This window comes from Nycticebus coucang, chromosome 6, assembly GCF_027406575.1.
Source record: "Nycticebus coucang isolate mNycCou1 chromosome 6, mNycCou1.pri, whole genome shotgun sequence".
Classification (NCBI taxonomy): domain Eukaryota; kingdom Metazoa; phylum Chordata; class Mammalia; order Primates; family Lorisidae; genus Nycticebus; species Nycticebus coucang.
In genome coordinates, this window is record NC_069785.1 from 33,431,424 (window position 1) to 33,448,101 (window position 16,678).

General features: G+C 40.5%; 1 protein-coding gene across 1 annotated transcript; it reads left to right on the forward strand.

Moving 5' to 3' along the window:
• Positions 1-8,329: 8,329 nt before the first annotated feature.
• Positions 8,330-9,786, forward strand: RNASE9 (ribonuclease A family member 9 (inactive)). Its single transcript, XM_053595522.1, has 2 exons — positions 8,330-8,361; positions 9,228-9,786. The coding sequence occupies exons 1-2, from the start codon at positions 8,330-8,332 to the stop codon at positions 9,784-9,786; spliced, it is 591 nt and encodes a 196-aa protein (XP_053451497.1).
• Positions 9,787-16,678: the final 6,892 nt, after the last annotated feature.

A 16,678-nucleotide genomic window follows, 5' to 3' on the forward strand; every position in this document is an offset into this window, starting at 1 on the left:
AGTGCTGTGGCGTCACAGCTCATAGCAACCTCCAATTCTTGGGCTAAAGTGATTCTCTTGCCTCAGTCTCCCAAGTAACTACAGGTGCCCTGCTATTTTTTTTTTTGTTATTGCAGTTGCCATCGTTAGAGTGGCCTGGGGTGGGTTTGAACCCACCACCCTCAGTGTTCGTGGCCGGCATCATAACCACTGTGCTACAATTAATTAGCAAGTCCTGGCCACATATAAAGTAAACCCAATCAGACTAATAGCAGACTTCTCATCAGAAACTTTACAGGCCAGATGAAAATGGGATGGTCTTTTTCAAAGAACTGAAAGAAAAATATCTGTCAGCCAAGAATTTTATATACTGCTGTAATGAGCTTTATAAAAGAAGGAGAAACAAAGTCTTTACAAAACAAGCAAACTCTGAGACATTAATCACCACTAGACCAGCACTACAGGAAATGCTCAAATGTGTCTTAAACATGGAAATGAAAACACACTAAAATTTAAAATGTAAAGGTCTAATAAAACAATCACATAAAGGAGGAGGAGAAAGGAATTAAATGACATGACAGAAGTTCAACAAACTGGCAGGCACAGTGGCTCATGCCTGTAATCCTAGAATTCTGGGAGGCCAAGATGGGTGGATTGTTTGAATTCAGGAGTTCTAGACCGGCCTGAGCAAGATTGAGACCCTCGTCTTTACTAAAAATAGAAATACTAGCTGGACATTCTGATGGGTGCCTGTAGTCCCAGCTACTCAGGAGGCTGAGGCAATAGAATCACTTGTGCCCAAAAGTTTGAGGTTGCTGTAAGCTATGATGCCATGTCACTCTACCAAGGGCAACAAAGTGAGACTCTGCCTCAAAAAGAAAAGAAAAGATATTTTGCTGGGCATGGTGGCTCATGCCTGTAATCCTAGCACTCTGGGAGGCCAAGGAGGGTGAATTGCCTGAGCTCGGGATTTGGAGACCAGCTTGAGCAAGAGCATGACACATTGTGGCAGGTGCCTGTAGTCCCAGCTACTTGGGAGGCTGAGGCAAGAGGATCACTTGAGCCCAAGAGTCTGAGGTTGCTGTGAGCTATGACACCAGGGCACTCTGCTAAGGGTGACAAAGTGAGACTCTGTCTTGGGGGAAAAAAAAAGCTATCTCCACTTCTTTATTTATTGCATTTCACTATTCACAATTGTCAAGATATGAAATCAACCTAAGTATCCATGAATGGATGAATAGATAAAGAAATTGTGGTACATATACACAATAGAATGTTATATAGCCACAAAAAATGAATGAAATTCTGCCATTTGCAACAACATAGATGGAACTGGGGAACATTGTGTTAAGTGAAATAAGCCAAGCACAGAAAGACAAACCTGACATATTTTCACTCATATGTGGTAGCTAAATATTAAAAAAAATTGATCTCATGGAGACAGAGTATATGTGATAGTTACCAGAGTCCTGGGAGGGCAGCAGGGAGGTGGGGATAAAATGAGGATAATTAATGGATATAAAAATAGATGTAAACAGACAGAATGAATAATATTTGATAGCACAACAAAATGACTATAATCAACAATAAGGTAGAGTGTACTTTTTTTTTTGTTTTGTTTTGAGTCTCACTTTGTCACTCTCAGTAGAGTACCATGGTGTCAAAGCTCACAGCAACCTCAAACTCTTGGGCTCAAGCAATTCTCTTGCCTCTGCCTCCTGAGTAGCTGAGATTACAGGCACCCACTAAAAAGCCCAGCTATTTTTAGAGACAGGGTCTCCCTTCCGCTCAGGCTGGTCTGGAACCTGTGAGCTCAAGCAATCTACCCTCTGTAGCCTCCCAGAGTGCTAGGATTACAGGGGTGAGCCACTATGCCTGGCCTCTAGGGTGTACTTTAAAATAACTAAAAGAATGGAATTGGAATGTTCGTAACACAAAGAAATAGTAAATGCCTAAGATGATAGATGCTCTAATTACCCTGATTTGATTAATTCACATTGTAGGCTTGTATCACATGTACCCTGTAAAGATAAACAATTATTATGTAGCTATAATAATTTAAAAAACATCTAATATATATATAAAATGAAATGACTGCCTAGTTGCAGCTCCTATTATCTTGCCCTAGTGCCCTTCGTGGATGTACCTTGTAAGGATAAGAAACAGAAAAATAGCAACTTTTCTCACCTTAAGGCTTGTAATACAGAGTATTAAATTATTACTCAGGGCTGGGCCAGGTGGCTTTTGCCTGTGATCCTAGCACTCTGGGAGGCCAAGGCAGGTAGGTTGCTTGAGCTCACAGGTTCCAGACCAGTCTGAGCAAGAGCAAGACCTTGTCTCTAAAAATAGCTGGGCTTTGTGGCAGGGACCTGTAGTCCTAGCTATTTGGGAAGCTGAGGCAAGAGAATCACTTGGGCCCAAGAGTTTGATGTTGCAGTGAACTATGATGCCACAGCACTCTACCAAGGGCAACATAGTGAAACCCTGTCTCAAAAAAAAACAACAAAAACCAGCTGGGCATCATGGTGAGCACCTATAATCCCAGCCACTCAGGAAGATGAGGCAAGAGAATCACTTGAGCCCAAGTGTTTAAGGTTGCTGTGAGCTGTAACATCACAGCACTCTACTGAGGGCGACAAAGTGAGACTCTGTCTAAATAAATGAACGAATGAATAAATAAATAAACTGTTACTCATAGATAAAATAAAACCTTTCTCAGGTCCTCAGTGAACTGCAAGCTACTAGACTTGCAGTTAGTTTTTTTTTTTTTTTTTCCTTAACCCCAACTCTTTGAGACTTCCCAGTACTGGGAGGAAGATTCACTGAAGCCCATGCCCTGACATTAAAGGAGCCAGTGAAAATGTGTCAAACGGTCTATAACACCAGTGTATGGTGCCCCATGATCACATTAATGTACACAGCTATGATTTAATAATAAAAAATAAAAAATAAAATAAAGGAGCCAGTGGTATTTTACCTGAAGTGGAGCATAGTCCTGCTGGTAATTTCTTGACAGAAATTACACTTGGTAATCTACCCAAGTGTAAGGAGCTGAAGTAATTTTTTTCTAAAGTTTTCTAAGCAACGCAGACCTTAGAAAACTTGAAGAGAACATTGTTAAGCAATTATTGCTTGTTTCCTGTGTGATTATTGTCCATATGTGTTTGAATTTGGTCTTGAACCTGTGAGCAATTTATTACCAAATAAAGTGGAAAAGATAGTATTAGTACTTTAAGCAAGACTGAAATTCCACTTCCACATGTAAAAGAAATCTGGAGGTAAAGTGCTCTGGGACTGGCATGAGTACCCATGTTTTTCACTGGGAACCTGGGCTCACAGAGCTCCACTCTGCCAACCTCAGAGTGTGGCTTCTATCCTCAAGGATGCCCTCCTTGAGGGCAAGATCACAGCTGGAATTTCAGTCAGTGGGCGGTGCCTGTGGCTCAGTGGGTAGGGCACCGGCCCAATATACCAAGGGTGGCAGGTTCAAACCCGGTTCTGGCCAAACTGCAACAAAAGTACAGCCGGGGATTGTTGGTGGGGGTGCCTGTAGTCCCAGCTACTTGGAAGCCTGAAAGCAAGAGAATCGCCTAACCCCAGGAGTTGGAGGTTGCTGTTAGCTGTGACGCACAGCACTCTACCACGGGCAATAAAATGAGACTCTATCTCTTAAAAAAAAAAAAGAAGAAGAAGAAAAGAAAAGAAATTTCTGTCAAGACACACATATTCCAGGTCAGCGTCAGGAGAAAGCTCTGTAGGTCCAAAGGGACCTCGTTCCTTTCACAGAGTCTTCCTGGAAGTCCTACAAATAAGCATTTCTATTTCTATTTCATGGTGAGTCAGTCACTTCTATGCACAAGTGGGATATAAAAGTTCACTAAGCCAAACTTTATGCCTAAGGTTGAGCGAGAGCATGAATGCTGAGGTTGGTAACTGGCTGTAGGAAAAAAATGTACTTTAAACAATAACTTCCATATAACTCGTCTTTTAGGAGTCCCTTGTATGGGGTTGTATATCTTCTACACATTACAAAGATTTATTAGGGAACTATTTGGGAGAATAATGTATAAACTGGCATTTTATACCTTGTAATTAGAGACTGACATTTTTTATTGCAGTGGAAGACTGGAAAAGAAAGGGAGAACTTTATTTTTATAACACAAAAAGCTGTCATATCTTTGAGTCTTAATGGTTCAAGTGGAAGTTAATGACTTTTTTGTTTGTTTTTGAGACACTCACTCTTTCACCCTCCGTACAGTGCCATGACATCATAGCTCACAGCAACTTCAAACTCCTGGACTCAAGAGATCCTCTTACCTCTGCCTCCCATGTAGCTGGGACTACAGGCACCTGCCTCAATGTCTGGCATGTTTTTCTATTTTTAGTAGAGACGTGGTCTTGCTCTGGTTCAGGCTGGTCTCAAACTCCTGAGTTCAAGCAATCCACCCACCTTGATGTCCCAGACTGCTAGGATTAAAGATGTGAGCCACTGTGCCAGGCCTGGTTAATGGTATTTGTGTTAAATTAAAAAATTTTTAAATATCTAAAAAGCAGGGGAGAGAGCACTATGTTCACTATTAAGACCATTGAAGAGAAACTGTGATGAATGCCAATCAACACCCACATATTGAACTTTTTTGTATTACTAAGACAATTTCAGATCCCTGGATTCCTCTAATTCTGGAATATTAGCTCAGTGGAAAATAGCTCAAATTATAGCTGAAGTAAAGTTAGCTTCCTCTCTAAAGAATTGGGGTTTGGGGGCAAGGCCTGTGGCTAGAGGAGTAGGGCGCCAGCCCCATATATCAGAGGTGGCAGGTTCAAACCCGACCCTGGCCAAAAACAGCAACAACAACAAAAAAAAAGAATTGGGGTTTTGGTGCAGATATATTAGATTTAGAAAAGAAATGAACACTTTTTTTACACTGAGTTTGAGAGGCAAATTCATACTGCACATGTTTCAGAATTATTTTTTTCAAGCTGTTGTTGGTCTTTGAACTTTATTTGGGTAGCTTTTGACATGAGAGATTATTATTTTGCTATTTGTTTTTAATAAAATTTTCTGTGTACTCATGTATATGTGGTATATGATTCAGTTTATGTGTGTGTGATCAAGTCTTTCTTTCTTTTTTCCTTTTTTTATAGAGACAGAGTCTCACTTTATCGCCCTCAGTAGAGTGCTGTGGCATCACAGCTCACTCCAACTCCTGGGCTTAGGCAATTCTCTTGCCTCAGCCTCCCCAGTACCTGGGACCACAGGCACCCACCACAATGCCCAGCTATTTTTTTGTTGCAGTGTGGCTGGGGCCGGGTTTGAACCTGCCACCCTTGGTATATGGGGCCAGAGCCTTACCAACTGAACCACAGGTGCTGCCCAAGTGATCGAGTCTTTCGATAATTTTCTTTATGCCTGTGCTCTTTGTCTTTTTAAATAAGAACATCCTTTATTGACTCTGGAACAATAAAAAATAAATGTACTATGCTTTTATTCAATATATTATATGTTGTTTTCAAAATACTACTTTGATATTCAATCCATCTTAAATTGAGGAGTGTGAGAATGTATGGGGGGATATGAATCCTTGTATGTATGTTTTTTTTTCTTAATATAGAGCCCACTGTCTCATCAGATTTTCCGATTCTAGAGCAAAATCTATGAGATACCACATCCTAATAAATTCCATGCTTCTATTTTCATACTATTCTTTATCTCTTAGGAAAATCAAGTTCTGAAATCAAACAAAATCAGAAATATATCAATCAGAAATAACACTTCATTAAGATTATCTTTTCCTTTTTCTTTTCTTTTTTTTTTTTTTTTACCCTTGTATAATCTTTATTTTCATTACTTGGGATCATGCTGCAGATACAGTGTTTTGATTTTTCCCCATTTGTAATGCACTTTGCTACTTTTATATTTGGTCTCCCTTTTTTGTGTAGTAGAGAACAGCTGTTCTGTCGGCAACTGGAATTCTGAGGGGTTTTAATAATGTGATTTTGCCTTTACTCTTCAAGAAAAGGCATGCATTTTCAGGTTGACCAATCAGAAGCCCCCACATCGCTGAATTTATTTATGTGACAGAAGCACAGCCAATCAAAGTAGTTATTGTCCACATTGGGTGAAGGTGGGAGGGAAGATACTTCCCATTGTGACCCTACATACAAGGGTACAAAAGGTGACAAGATTGACTCTGTCATTAAGTGGAGAGATTCTACATGAAAATGAAGTAAGCATACAAAGAAGAGCAGAGCAGGAGAGAGTGAACAAGAGTCCAGTGAAGAATTTGATGTTTTTCTCCTACTGTATCTCTTGGACTTCCATCTTCTGTGAGTTAATTTAGAAATTCTTATGTTTAGGGTTATTTGTGTGGTATTTCTCACTGTCGACCGGATAGTCCTACTCCTATAATATTGTATCACAAAATGTTCCATATCTCTAAAATTTCATTGATTACTGTATTTTGAAATTGTGAGAAAGCCCATTCTAAGGCTACATCATTTCATGAATATAGAATGCTGTCTTCATAGATACTACTTCTTGAATGGCTATTATTGTGTATATTATTGTTGTTGCTAGGAACGTACCAGAGTTAATTTCACCTTTCCCACATTACTGGACATATGTATTTTCAGTCTTTCTCTTCCTTAAGTAAAACTCGCTGTCCATCTTACCACACGAGTTATTGTACTCTCTCCCATTATTTCCTCAGTTTAGAATTCTAGGTATACTCTGTAAAAAAGCGTTTGGCTTTTAAAACTTTTTAAATATCTGACATTTTTTTTCCTAAAAAGGATCGCAACAATTGCTTTCTGGTTAGAAATGCATGATTGCCCACCTTGTTACACTCTTATGAGCACTGATTTGCAAGGTGTTATCTATATTCTAATGGTTACATTATAAATACTATTTACAAGGCATGCTCTGTGTGCATTCTCATTCCTGTGACCCTGCTGCTATATGAGGACTCCTGGAGGACACGGATGAGAATGTGAGAGCAGGGATGGGAGGGATGGGTTACGAACACGGTTTCATACCAGAGTGTCCACTCTCACATCACCAAGTCAGATACACTTTTTTTCTGTCCTATTCTCTGCACGTCAATGCTCAATTTTCCCATTGTCTCCACCTTCTGTTGTGTTCCCTAACACCCACCTTTCTTTATCTCTACAATTCTCTGGCCTTTTCTACTCACACGACTGAAATCCAACCTAAAATTGGCCACAGCTCTCCACCTCCATCTCTGTCGCATGTAGACTAGGGAGTCTGGGTTACAATTCTTAGAGGATAACTGAGGTTGGAGGACATGCTAACAACAACAGCAACAACAAGAAACCAGAGCCTTTATTCTCTGGTTGTTTGGATGATGAAAATAATGTATATAAAGTCCTTAGCATAGTACATGGCACATAACTGCTTATTACAGTACCTATGTTTTTTATTTGAGGTTGATCCCAACAGTATATTTATGAGCTGAAAAATTTTGTTCTTCTTTCTTCCTAACTCCAGGATCCTGCCCTCTTAGGATCTCCCCAGCCTAGCCCTTTAACCATCCATTCTCTGAAGGACTGACGACACAAGGACTGAATACAGTAAGGCAGCCGGAGGCACGAGAGGCCTAGAATCCTGCTCTTGACCTTGTATTTGCCTTTGTCTAAGAGGAAAGCCCTTCAAAAATTAATGACAAACACTCAGATTTGCAATAGGAATAGAAAATGATAAATAAGCCCAGAAGTTCTCTATGAAAGATACCCTACTAAAGAGGAGGTTGTGACCTGAGTTCCTGGGACACGTTATTATTGCTCAGGGACCTATTAGGAAAGTTTTTAAAAAATTATTTATCACAGGCTGAGTACGGTAGCTCACGCCTATAATCCCAGCACTTTGGGAGACCAAGTTGGGTGGATTGCCTGAGCTCACGAGTTCCAGACCAGCCTGAGCAAGAGCAAGACCCCTTCTCTAAAAATAGCTGAGGATTGTGACAGATGCCTATAGTCCCCAGCCACTGGGAGGCTGAGACAAGAGAATCACTTGTGCCCAAGAGTTTCAGGTGCCGTGAGCTATGATGCCACAGGACTCTACTCAGGGTGACAAAGCTAAACTCTGTCTCAAAAAAGAAAAAAACATATTTATCACAATCTACCTACCATGCAGCATAATACTACAAATATGTGCCAGATTCATATTTTAATTTTTAATGTATGTCATGTGATTAGCATTATACATTTGTGTAGCAAAGACACTTGCTCATAACTTTTTAGAGTATTGGGGAAATATTAGTGCAGCCTGCTACTGGGGAAGAGACCTGGAAATACACAGAGACGTAATGTAATGACTGTGAAATCTCGGATGATGAGGTCACCATACCTGCAGATGGGTGAACAGTAAGGAAAGAGTTTAAAGGATACAAAAATTGTATGGTAGCAGAAACCATGAAGTCTACCTAAGAGAAAAAAAAAATGAACCAGAAAAACAAAAAGCGGTGATGTCTTAGTGAGAGAACTATGCCAAGAAGTATGAGTAGGCATAGTCCCACAATGCACAAAGCAATGTCAGGCAAGGAGGCAAGGGCAAAGCAGACACACAGAAAAGCTTAGCATCATGTTTACTTGGGTGCTTGACCTCTTCTCCGGGCGTGTCTACAGCTACACGTGAGCAAGTAGATGAAGAACACTCTTATACTGAAGAATTTTCCTCATCACAGTAGAATGTTAAGGAGGGGAGGGTGGATCACTTATGGTGCTTGCCAGTGCAAGTTATGAAGGGATAAGATACACTGGTTCCACATGGAAGGAACACGTGAGCCTCCTCTGTGTCCCCCTCCCTCTCCCACAGCTGTGCTGCTCTCCTAAGTCCTTCCCCCCCATTCATCTCTTCTTTCGTCATTCTTGTCTCTTTCCTTTTCTTTTCCCATTTTCCCTTTTTTCCCCTTTTCTCTCTTCTTCCTCTGTTCTGTCCTTCCTCTCTCTTTTGCCTGTTCTCCCCTCCCGACATATTCTCTCCCCCTTTCCCTCTCTTCCTCTCCTTTGTTCACCTTCCTACCCTTATCCACAGTCTACCAATATACACCTAGTATGGTCATTTTTTGGTCAATATTTCAGAGTTATTTAAATAGATTTCGAATCATCACTTACAGTGATTTTGAAATCCTATATTTCAGAACAGGAATAGAATAGGCCCTGGCCAGGAAATGGAAGCTAGGACATTATCACAGTAACACATGTGTCCTTATCATTTTTACTCCCCGCAGAGAAAGAATGAGGACTCTGCCCGCCGTGCACCTGCTGCCTGTCCTGCTCCTCCTGCTGCAGCCACTGCAGCTTCAAGGGAGAAACCACTATTTTTTTGCAAATGAGAATGTATCAACAGAAGTTTTAGACTATTTTGATGAAATTTCGGGTACAGGACCTACCAGACCACCTACCAAAAATAAATTCCTACAGATGGTCCTTGCTGATCCTGACAGACCTTTATGGGATCGGGATTATTGTAATGGTGAAATGACGTTTAGAAATGTTCATAACAGGTTCATGTGTATCACAGAACATTTCTTCCTCCAAATGCTCTATGAGGAGTTGCTAGAGATCTGCACCCACCCAGTAGTGCCTTGTAAGAATGGGATTCAAAGATGTAGGAGAGGCAATAAAATAATACAGGGAGTCTATTGTACATTGCTAGAAGGACTCAGAATGCCAGAATGTGTATACCAATCTTCATACAGGAGAGGAATTGTTCTTATCACTTGTCGATGGAAAAATGAAACCGAACAATTTATTCCTGATGGTATAAATGATATAGTTCCACTCTGATCAGCAGAAAAAAATCATCCACCAGAAATGTGTCTGTCTTCCACCATCCTAACAGAATATTGTCTAAGAGGTTAGGGTGAGAGGATATAATTTTCTCCATACTGATCGCTATAGATTAAAATCGAGAATGATAATTTTGATTCTATTCATTTTAATCAGCCACTTCCCTCTCTTCTCCGCCCCACCCCCACCCCTCAAAGGCAACACGGGCTAGATTCACAAGTAGTTCTCAGAGATGTGGTTTCACACAGCTCACATGATTCAGCACGTCTTGTGTTGCGGGTATAAATGCCTGCAGTTTCCAACACCATATTTGTAGGTATTTCATTTGTCTTGTTCTTTCCTTACAACACAGCACATGAGACCAAGAAGGAGTACGTCCAGATAGGGGACAGTGCAGGATGAAAGCCTTTAATCTTCATGGAAGCAAATTCCCCCAGAGTACTTTTCAATTGTCCCCCGTTATTTGTGTGCATTCCTGCATCTTTGCTTTAGCTTAGACATCAGTATTCACAAAACCACATATAATTTCTCACTTTCTGGCATCGATACAATTATCCACAATTTTTCCCCTCATTTTTCAGTAGATGTATGTGGTTCTGAGAACACACCACCTCAGAAAAAGGGTGGAGAATCATATGATAAAAAATATATCTGTCAGGGCAGCACCTGTGGCTCAAAGGGGTAGGGCGCTGGCCCCATATGTCCGAGGTGGTGGGTTCAAACCCAGCCCTGGCCAAAACTGCAAAAAAAAAAAAAAAAAAATATATATATATATATATATATGTGTCACAGAGAAAGGGGAGGGGGGTGGGGCCTTGGTGTGTGCCACACCTTCTGGGGGCAAGACATGATTGCAAGAGGGACTTTACCTAACAAATGCAATCAGTGTAACCCGGCTTATTGTACCCTCAATGAATCCCCAACAATAAAAAAAAAAACAATAAAAAAAAATATCTGTCTAGTTTAAGTAACAATTTATCTCCTTTTCCCCCAAACTTCTTAACATCTTTTTGTTATAATTGCTTAAAACGTTCTGAAAATGGAAGAAGGGATAGTGATGGGGGTGGTAGGCTGAGTATCCACTGCTCCCAGCACATTTCACTCCAGTCCAAGCTGTTCTCCTCCCATTCCTCATCCCTGTCTTCATAATCAGAGCCGGGATCCTAATTTATCAATTGGTTGATATAAATCAGTGGTTCTCAGCCTTCCTAATGCCGTGATCCTTTAATACAGTTCCTCGTGTTGTGGTGACACCCAACCATAAAATTATTTTTGTTGCTACTTCATAACTGTAATTTTGCTACTGTTATGAATCATAATGTAAATATCTGATATGCAGGATGTATTTTCATTGTTACAAATTGAACGTAATTAAAGCCTAGTGATTAATCACAAAACAATAGTAATTATATACTGTGAAATATTTATTTCTAATTACAAATAAATGAAATTTTGTCTTGAAGTATGGTGTAGCATGGGTGACAGTCTGAATATAACAACAGTAAAGTACATTGCTACATTTTGTGACAGTATGGGTAAAAAGCCAAAGTCAGTGTGAAGGTTGAGATTGCAAGCAGATCAGAAATTTTCAGGGCAGTCTTTGCAAGAGCACCACGAAGATCATCTCCACAACAAGTCCACTTCTGTATTTAGACTTGATAACCAACAAGCTGGAGAACCCTGCTTCACAAAGATATGCTGTTGGAAATGGAAGAAGAAGGCGCAACACAGTCTCAGATAGAACAGGATATGACTATAAACACCTGATCCAGAATTTTGTAACTGACATTGTAGAGAAATCAGTTCTTGCTTTATCGCTGTTAATAAGTTCAATGAACTTCCCTTGTGCTGTCTTAGGAACATCTTCAGCTTTGTGCATGGGCTTCTGGCCCCTTCCTGGGGTGTCAGGTAGATTTGGAAAGTACAATAAAATTTCATCTGCAAGCATGTACAAGTGTTCTTTCACAGAAATTATCATCATAATCTTTTGTCTGGTTCAATGTCATGTTTCTCAAAGAAAGCAGGTAAGGTAGGCAACATGTAAATTTTATTTTATTTTCATCCAATTTTTTTTTTTTTTTTTTGCCAAAGCTTAAGTTTCATTTGGAATGATCGGATCTTTTCAGACAAATCGAGGCATGTTGCATTTGGTCCTTGCAGTGATAAATTTATCTCATTCAAGATGGCAAAGATGTCAACCAAGTAAACTATTTTCTGCAGTTCACTTTTATCCCTGAAAAGTGCTTGAAACTGCAGTCTTGCTTTCTGATTAAAAAACATTTTGAGTTCATCACGAAGCTCAAAAACACGTTTTAAAACTTTTCCTCTTGACAACCATCTCACTTCGTGTTGAAACAGCAGAGCATTGTTTGGCACATCCAATTCGCACAGTTGCGAAAACAGTTGACTGTTTAAAGTGCTCGCCTTTACAAAATTGACGGAATTTATGATGCTTTTCATTACTTCTTGTAACTCTTGTGGCAGCGTCTTCGTTGCTAATATTTGCCGATGAATCATACAGTGAGTTCCGATGACTTTTGGTGACTCATTCAGTACCAAACGTTGAAATCCAGATCAACATCCTACCATAGCTGGAGCACCGTCTGTGCAAACACCATAAACCTTTCCCCAAGAGATCTTGTGCTCTTTCAGAAATGAACCAACTGTGTCAAATACAGCATGTGCAGTAGTTGTGGTCTCAAGAGGTTTGCAAAAAACACTCATCTTTAAAATTTCCATCATTAATATGCCTCACGTAAACCAGTAACTGTGAACAGTTTGCAATGTCTGTAGATTCATCAAGCTGGATACTAAAGAGTGGAAGTGGAGCAGATCTAATTTCCTGGATTACCTGATCGAGAATATCAGCAGACATGTCGTCTGTTGTTCTGTGGACACTGTCATTAGATAAGGAAATTGCACTCAATTTCGTAACAAATTCGTCTCCGACATTAACTCGAACAATGTCATTGGCTGCTGGCAACAGTAAATCCTCAGCAATAGTATGAGGTTTCATAGCTCTGGCGATTCTGAGTGCCACCAAATAAGAAGCTTCAATGGCTGCTACGTTTTGTTTGTGGTACTTGCCACCAGTGTCAAATCCAGCTTTCTTGAGTCCATCAGCTTTGCTTCTAAAATAGTTGGTATCCTTGCAGCAAAGCTTGGATGCTTGCTATCAAAATGGCATTTTAGTTTGTTCCGCTGCATAGATTTGACTGATAGAACTTCACAACAAATAACACATTGCAGTTTCTCAATTCCTGCTATAATTATTGAGGTAAAACCATACTGTAAAAAATCCTCACTATATTTTCTTTTCTAACGTTCTTTTCTACATGATCCATTGTCATGGGACAGTTTGTTAATGAAAATAATGTATTAACAATAATTTTAATAATACAAAAGATAATACATGGCATAGTTCAGTCAATACAGTTCATCAAAGTTTCCTATGATTTACCATTTGTGTTTTTTTTTACATACCTGTTACTATTGCAAGGGGGCAGTATTCACATCAACCACAGCTGAATATAAAAAGACCAATCAGCATCCAGATGAAGTACCCATGGTACAGATATTTTGGGTTTTCGCAGTAGATGATGATTTTACAGTACATGATTTTACATTTACCCAGTCATTATAATTCATGAAGTGTTGTTTTACCTCCAATACGGCTGCTTTCAACACAGTAGCTGCTTTTGACAGAGTAGCTGCTCTCTACACAGTAGCTGCTTGCTACGCACGTATGACTGGTCCGCGTAAGTACATTATGGTGCCAACCTGGTCACATACACCTGTATTTGTACCAGGTGTATGTGATGGGGTTGGTGTGATGATATCTGGTATGTGGGCATATCTGCATGTGGGTGGACCTGCCTGGAGACAGACAGAGGAGCAGTGCCTCAGTTCCTAAGACCATTGGAAATATGTGTTTTCTGATGGTCTCAGGCTACCAGTGTGAAAGGGTCGTTCAACCCCGAAAGGGGTCGCAACCCACAGGTTGAGAACCACTGATATAAATGAAGACCTCGGGGCAAAAACTGCTATTACTCTTCACTGATCAAGAGGAAGGACCAAAAATCATTCTTCTAGACACCTATCTTCCCTTGGAGGTATATAGATTTTAATTGTAATATATGAGTGAATGAGGGTCTCACTGAACTTTTTTGAATCTCCATGACACCCACTAAAATCCAACCATCTATACGTGAGCTGAAGAAATTCTGCACAAGGGCGAGCTTGGGTATGCAAGAACCATTTATCTGGGCCATGCTCTATCATCAATCTTGGGGTTATACAACACACAGTGTATTTATAAGTGTATGGTAAAGCACAATAAAAAAATAAAACAACCATAATGTACCTCTTCTATCCAGAATAGCCAATGTGATCTAATACCTTTCAGAAATAGAATCATAGAAATAAAACAAGAATCATTTACATAGATTACTCTTGCTGTCTAATATTGCATTAAAAATTCAGAAACTGGCCTCGATCAATTAGATTGCCTAGGAGAGGACCTGCTATAGTCTGAATATGTTCCCTCCAAAATTCAGATGTTCCCGAAGTGAAGCTTTTAAAAGGCAATTAGGGCTCCGTGCCCGTAGCACAGTGGTTACAGCATCAGCCACATACACCGAGGCTGGCAGGTTCGAACCCAGCCCGGGCCAGCTAGACAACAATGACAACTGCAACAAAAAATAGCCAGGTGCTATGATGGGCGCCTGTAGTCCCGGCTACTCGGGAGGCTGAGGCAAGAGAATGGCTTCTGCCCAAGAGTTTGAGGTTGCTGTGAGCTGTGATGCTACCGGACTCTACAGAGGGTGACATAGTAGGACTCTGTCTCAAAAAATAAATAAAATAAAAGGCAATTAGGTTATGACAGCCTCTCCCTTGTGAGATCAAGGCTCTCATAAAAGAGCCTTCATGGGAGGCACCTATGGCTCAGTGGGTAGGGTGCTGGTCCCATATACCAAGGGTGGCAGGTTCGAACAAGGCCCTGGCCAAACTGCAACTAAAAAATAGCTGAGCATTGTGGCAGGCGCCTGTAGTCCCAGCTACTGGGAAGCGGAGGCAAGAGAATCGCCTAAGCCCAAGAGCTGGAGGTTGCTGTGAGCTGTGACAGCATGGCACTCTACCGAGGGCAACAAAATAAGTCTCTGTCTCTAAAAAATAAATAAATAAATAGCTTTTATGTAGCATTCAACTAGATTGTTCTTCCACTCTTCTGCCATGTGAGGACATGGCATGAAAACCCTCAACAGATGACAGTACCTTCATCTTGGACTTTCCAAATTCCAGAGCCTTGAGAAATAAATGTCTGTTCTTTATAAGTTACCGAGTCTGTTGCAGCAGCATAAAACAGACTAAAACAGAGCCAGAGATATTGTACAATTTTCAGTTTCACTGAATAAGATTTCATAATGGTCACTGTCCAACTTCTATTGACACTCCCTCTTCAATAATACTAGATTTCATTATTATTATTATTATTTGAGTCAGAGTCTCACTATGTCACCCTTGGTAGAGTACTATGACATCACAGCTCACAGCAACCTCAAACTCTTGGGCTCAAGTGATTGTCTTGCCTCAGCCTCCCAAGTAGCTGGGACTATTGGCACCCGCCACAACACCAGGCTTTTTTTTTTTGTAGCTGTCGTTGTTTAGCAGGCTTAGGCTGGGTCTGAATCTGCCAGTTTTGGTGTATATGGCCGGCACCCTAACTGCTGAGCTACAGGTGCCGAGCCCTAGATTTTATTATTAAGGTGAATATTATCCATACCCTTGACTCACCTCACAATTTATTCTTTTTTTTTTTTTTTGGAGACAGACTCTCACTCTGTTACCCCAGCTAGAGTGCAGTGGCATCATCATAGCTCACTGTAACCTCAAATTCTGGAGCTCAAGAGACCCTCCTACCTCAGTCTCCTGGAGTGTGAGGATTACAGACACGAACCACTGCACCCAGCCACAGAATTTATTGTTTATGCAAGATTCCCTTGAAATGATGCAACATTTAATTTTAAATCCTACAGAAAACAGACTTCACAAGAGTTAGAAAGAAAACAGACACATTATTTTGTTTCCTAAGCAAATTAAACCAAACCAGCATTCTCTGATGGAAATTCCCAATGTGCATAATATTATTTTTAAAAGAGAAGAATTTAGCCCAATAAGCAGAGAGCATGATTGCTTCCATTCTCTCTCTCTCTCTAATCAGACATTCACAAATGAGGTTAGAGCTAGACTGGAACCAGAGCTGTGCTATTCCTTGTTGAAGAAAATTAACAATGCCAAACCCAGCCCTATTTATTTCCATCTGCACTACTGGATGGGCCATGAGATAAGGCTCTATATTAAATCAGATAGTTTGGCTCACGTGACAGAAACTGATACCAGGCCTCTCAGCCAAAATAGAATTTACTGTAAAGTTAGCAGACACACACCAAGGAAGGAAGCAGGGGACTAGGTTATGAATGGAACAGAATAAAGATGCAGGAACTAGGGCCCAGCCTGGTAGCTGAATCCTGCAATCTCAGCACTTTGGGAGGTCAAGGCTGGAGGCTCACTTGAGCCCAGGAATTTGAGTGCACTCCAGCCTGGGCAACAGAGCAAGACCCTGTCTGCAAAGAAAAAGAAAAATCAGGAACTAGAAAACACAGTAATTGTTTCATATTAGATTAGCCTGATACAAATGCTACTGCCATTGATGCTGCCCTTGTAATGGATGAATTCCTCCAGCAGTTCCTCTAATCCTTGATTCACTCACTCAAGAGACAGGGTCCAGGAACAGTGTCTGATTTTCCAATCACAGACAATGTTTTCGTCCCTCAGTTAGTTAGTCCAGAGGAAACTGGAAAGAAGAATCTGCTCCTTGAGGTTTTCAAAA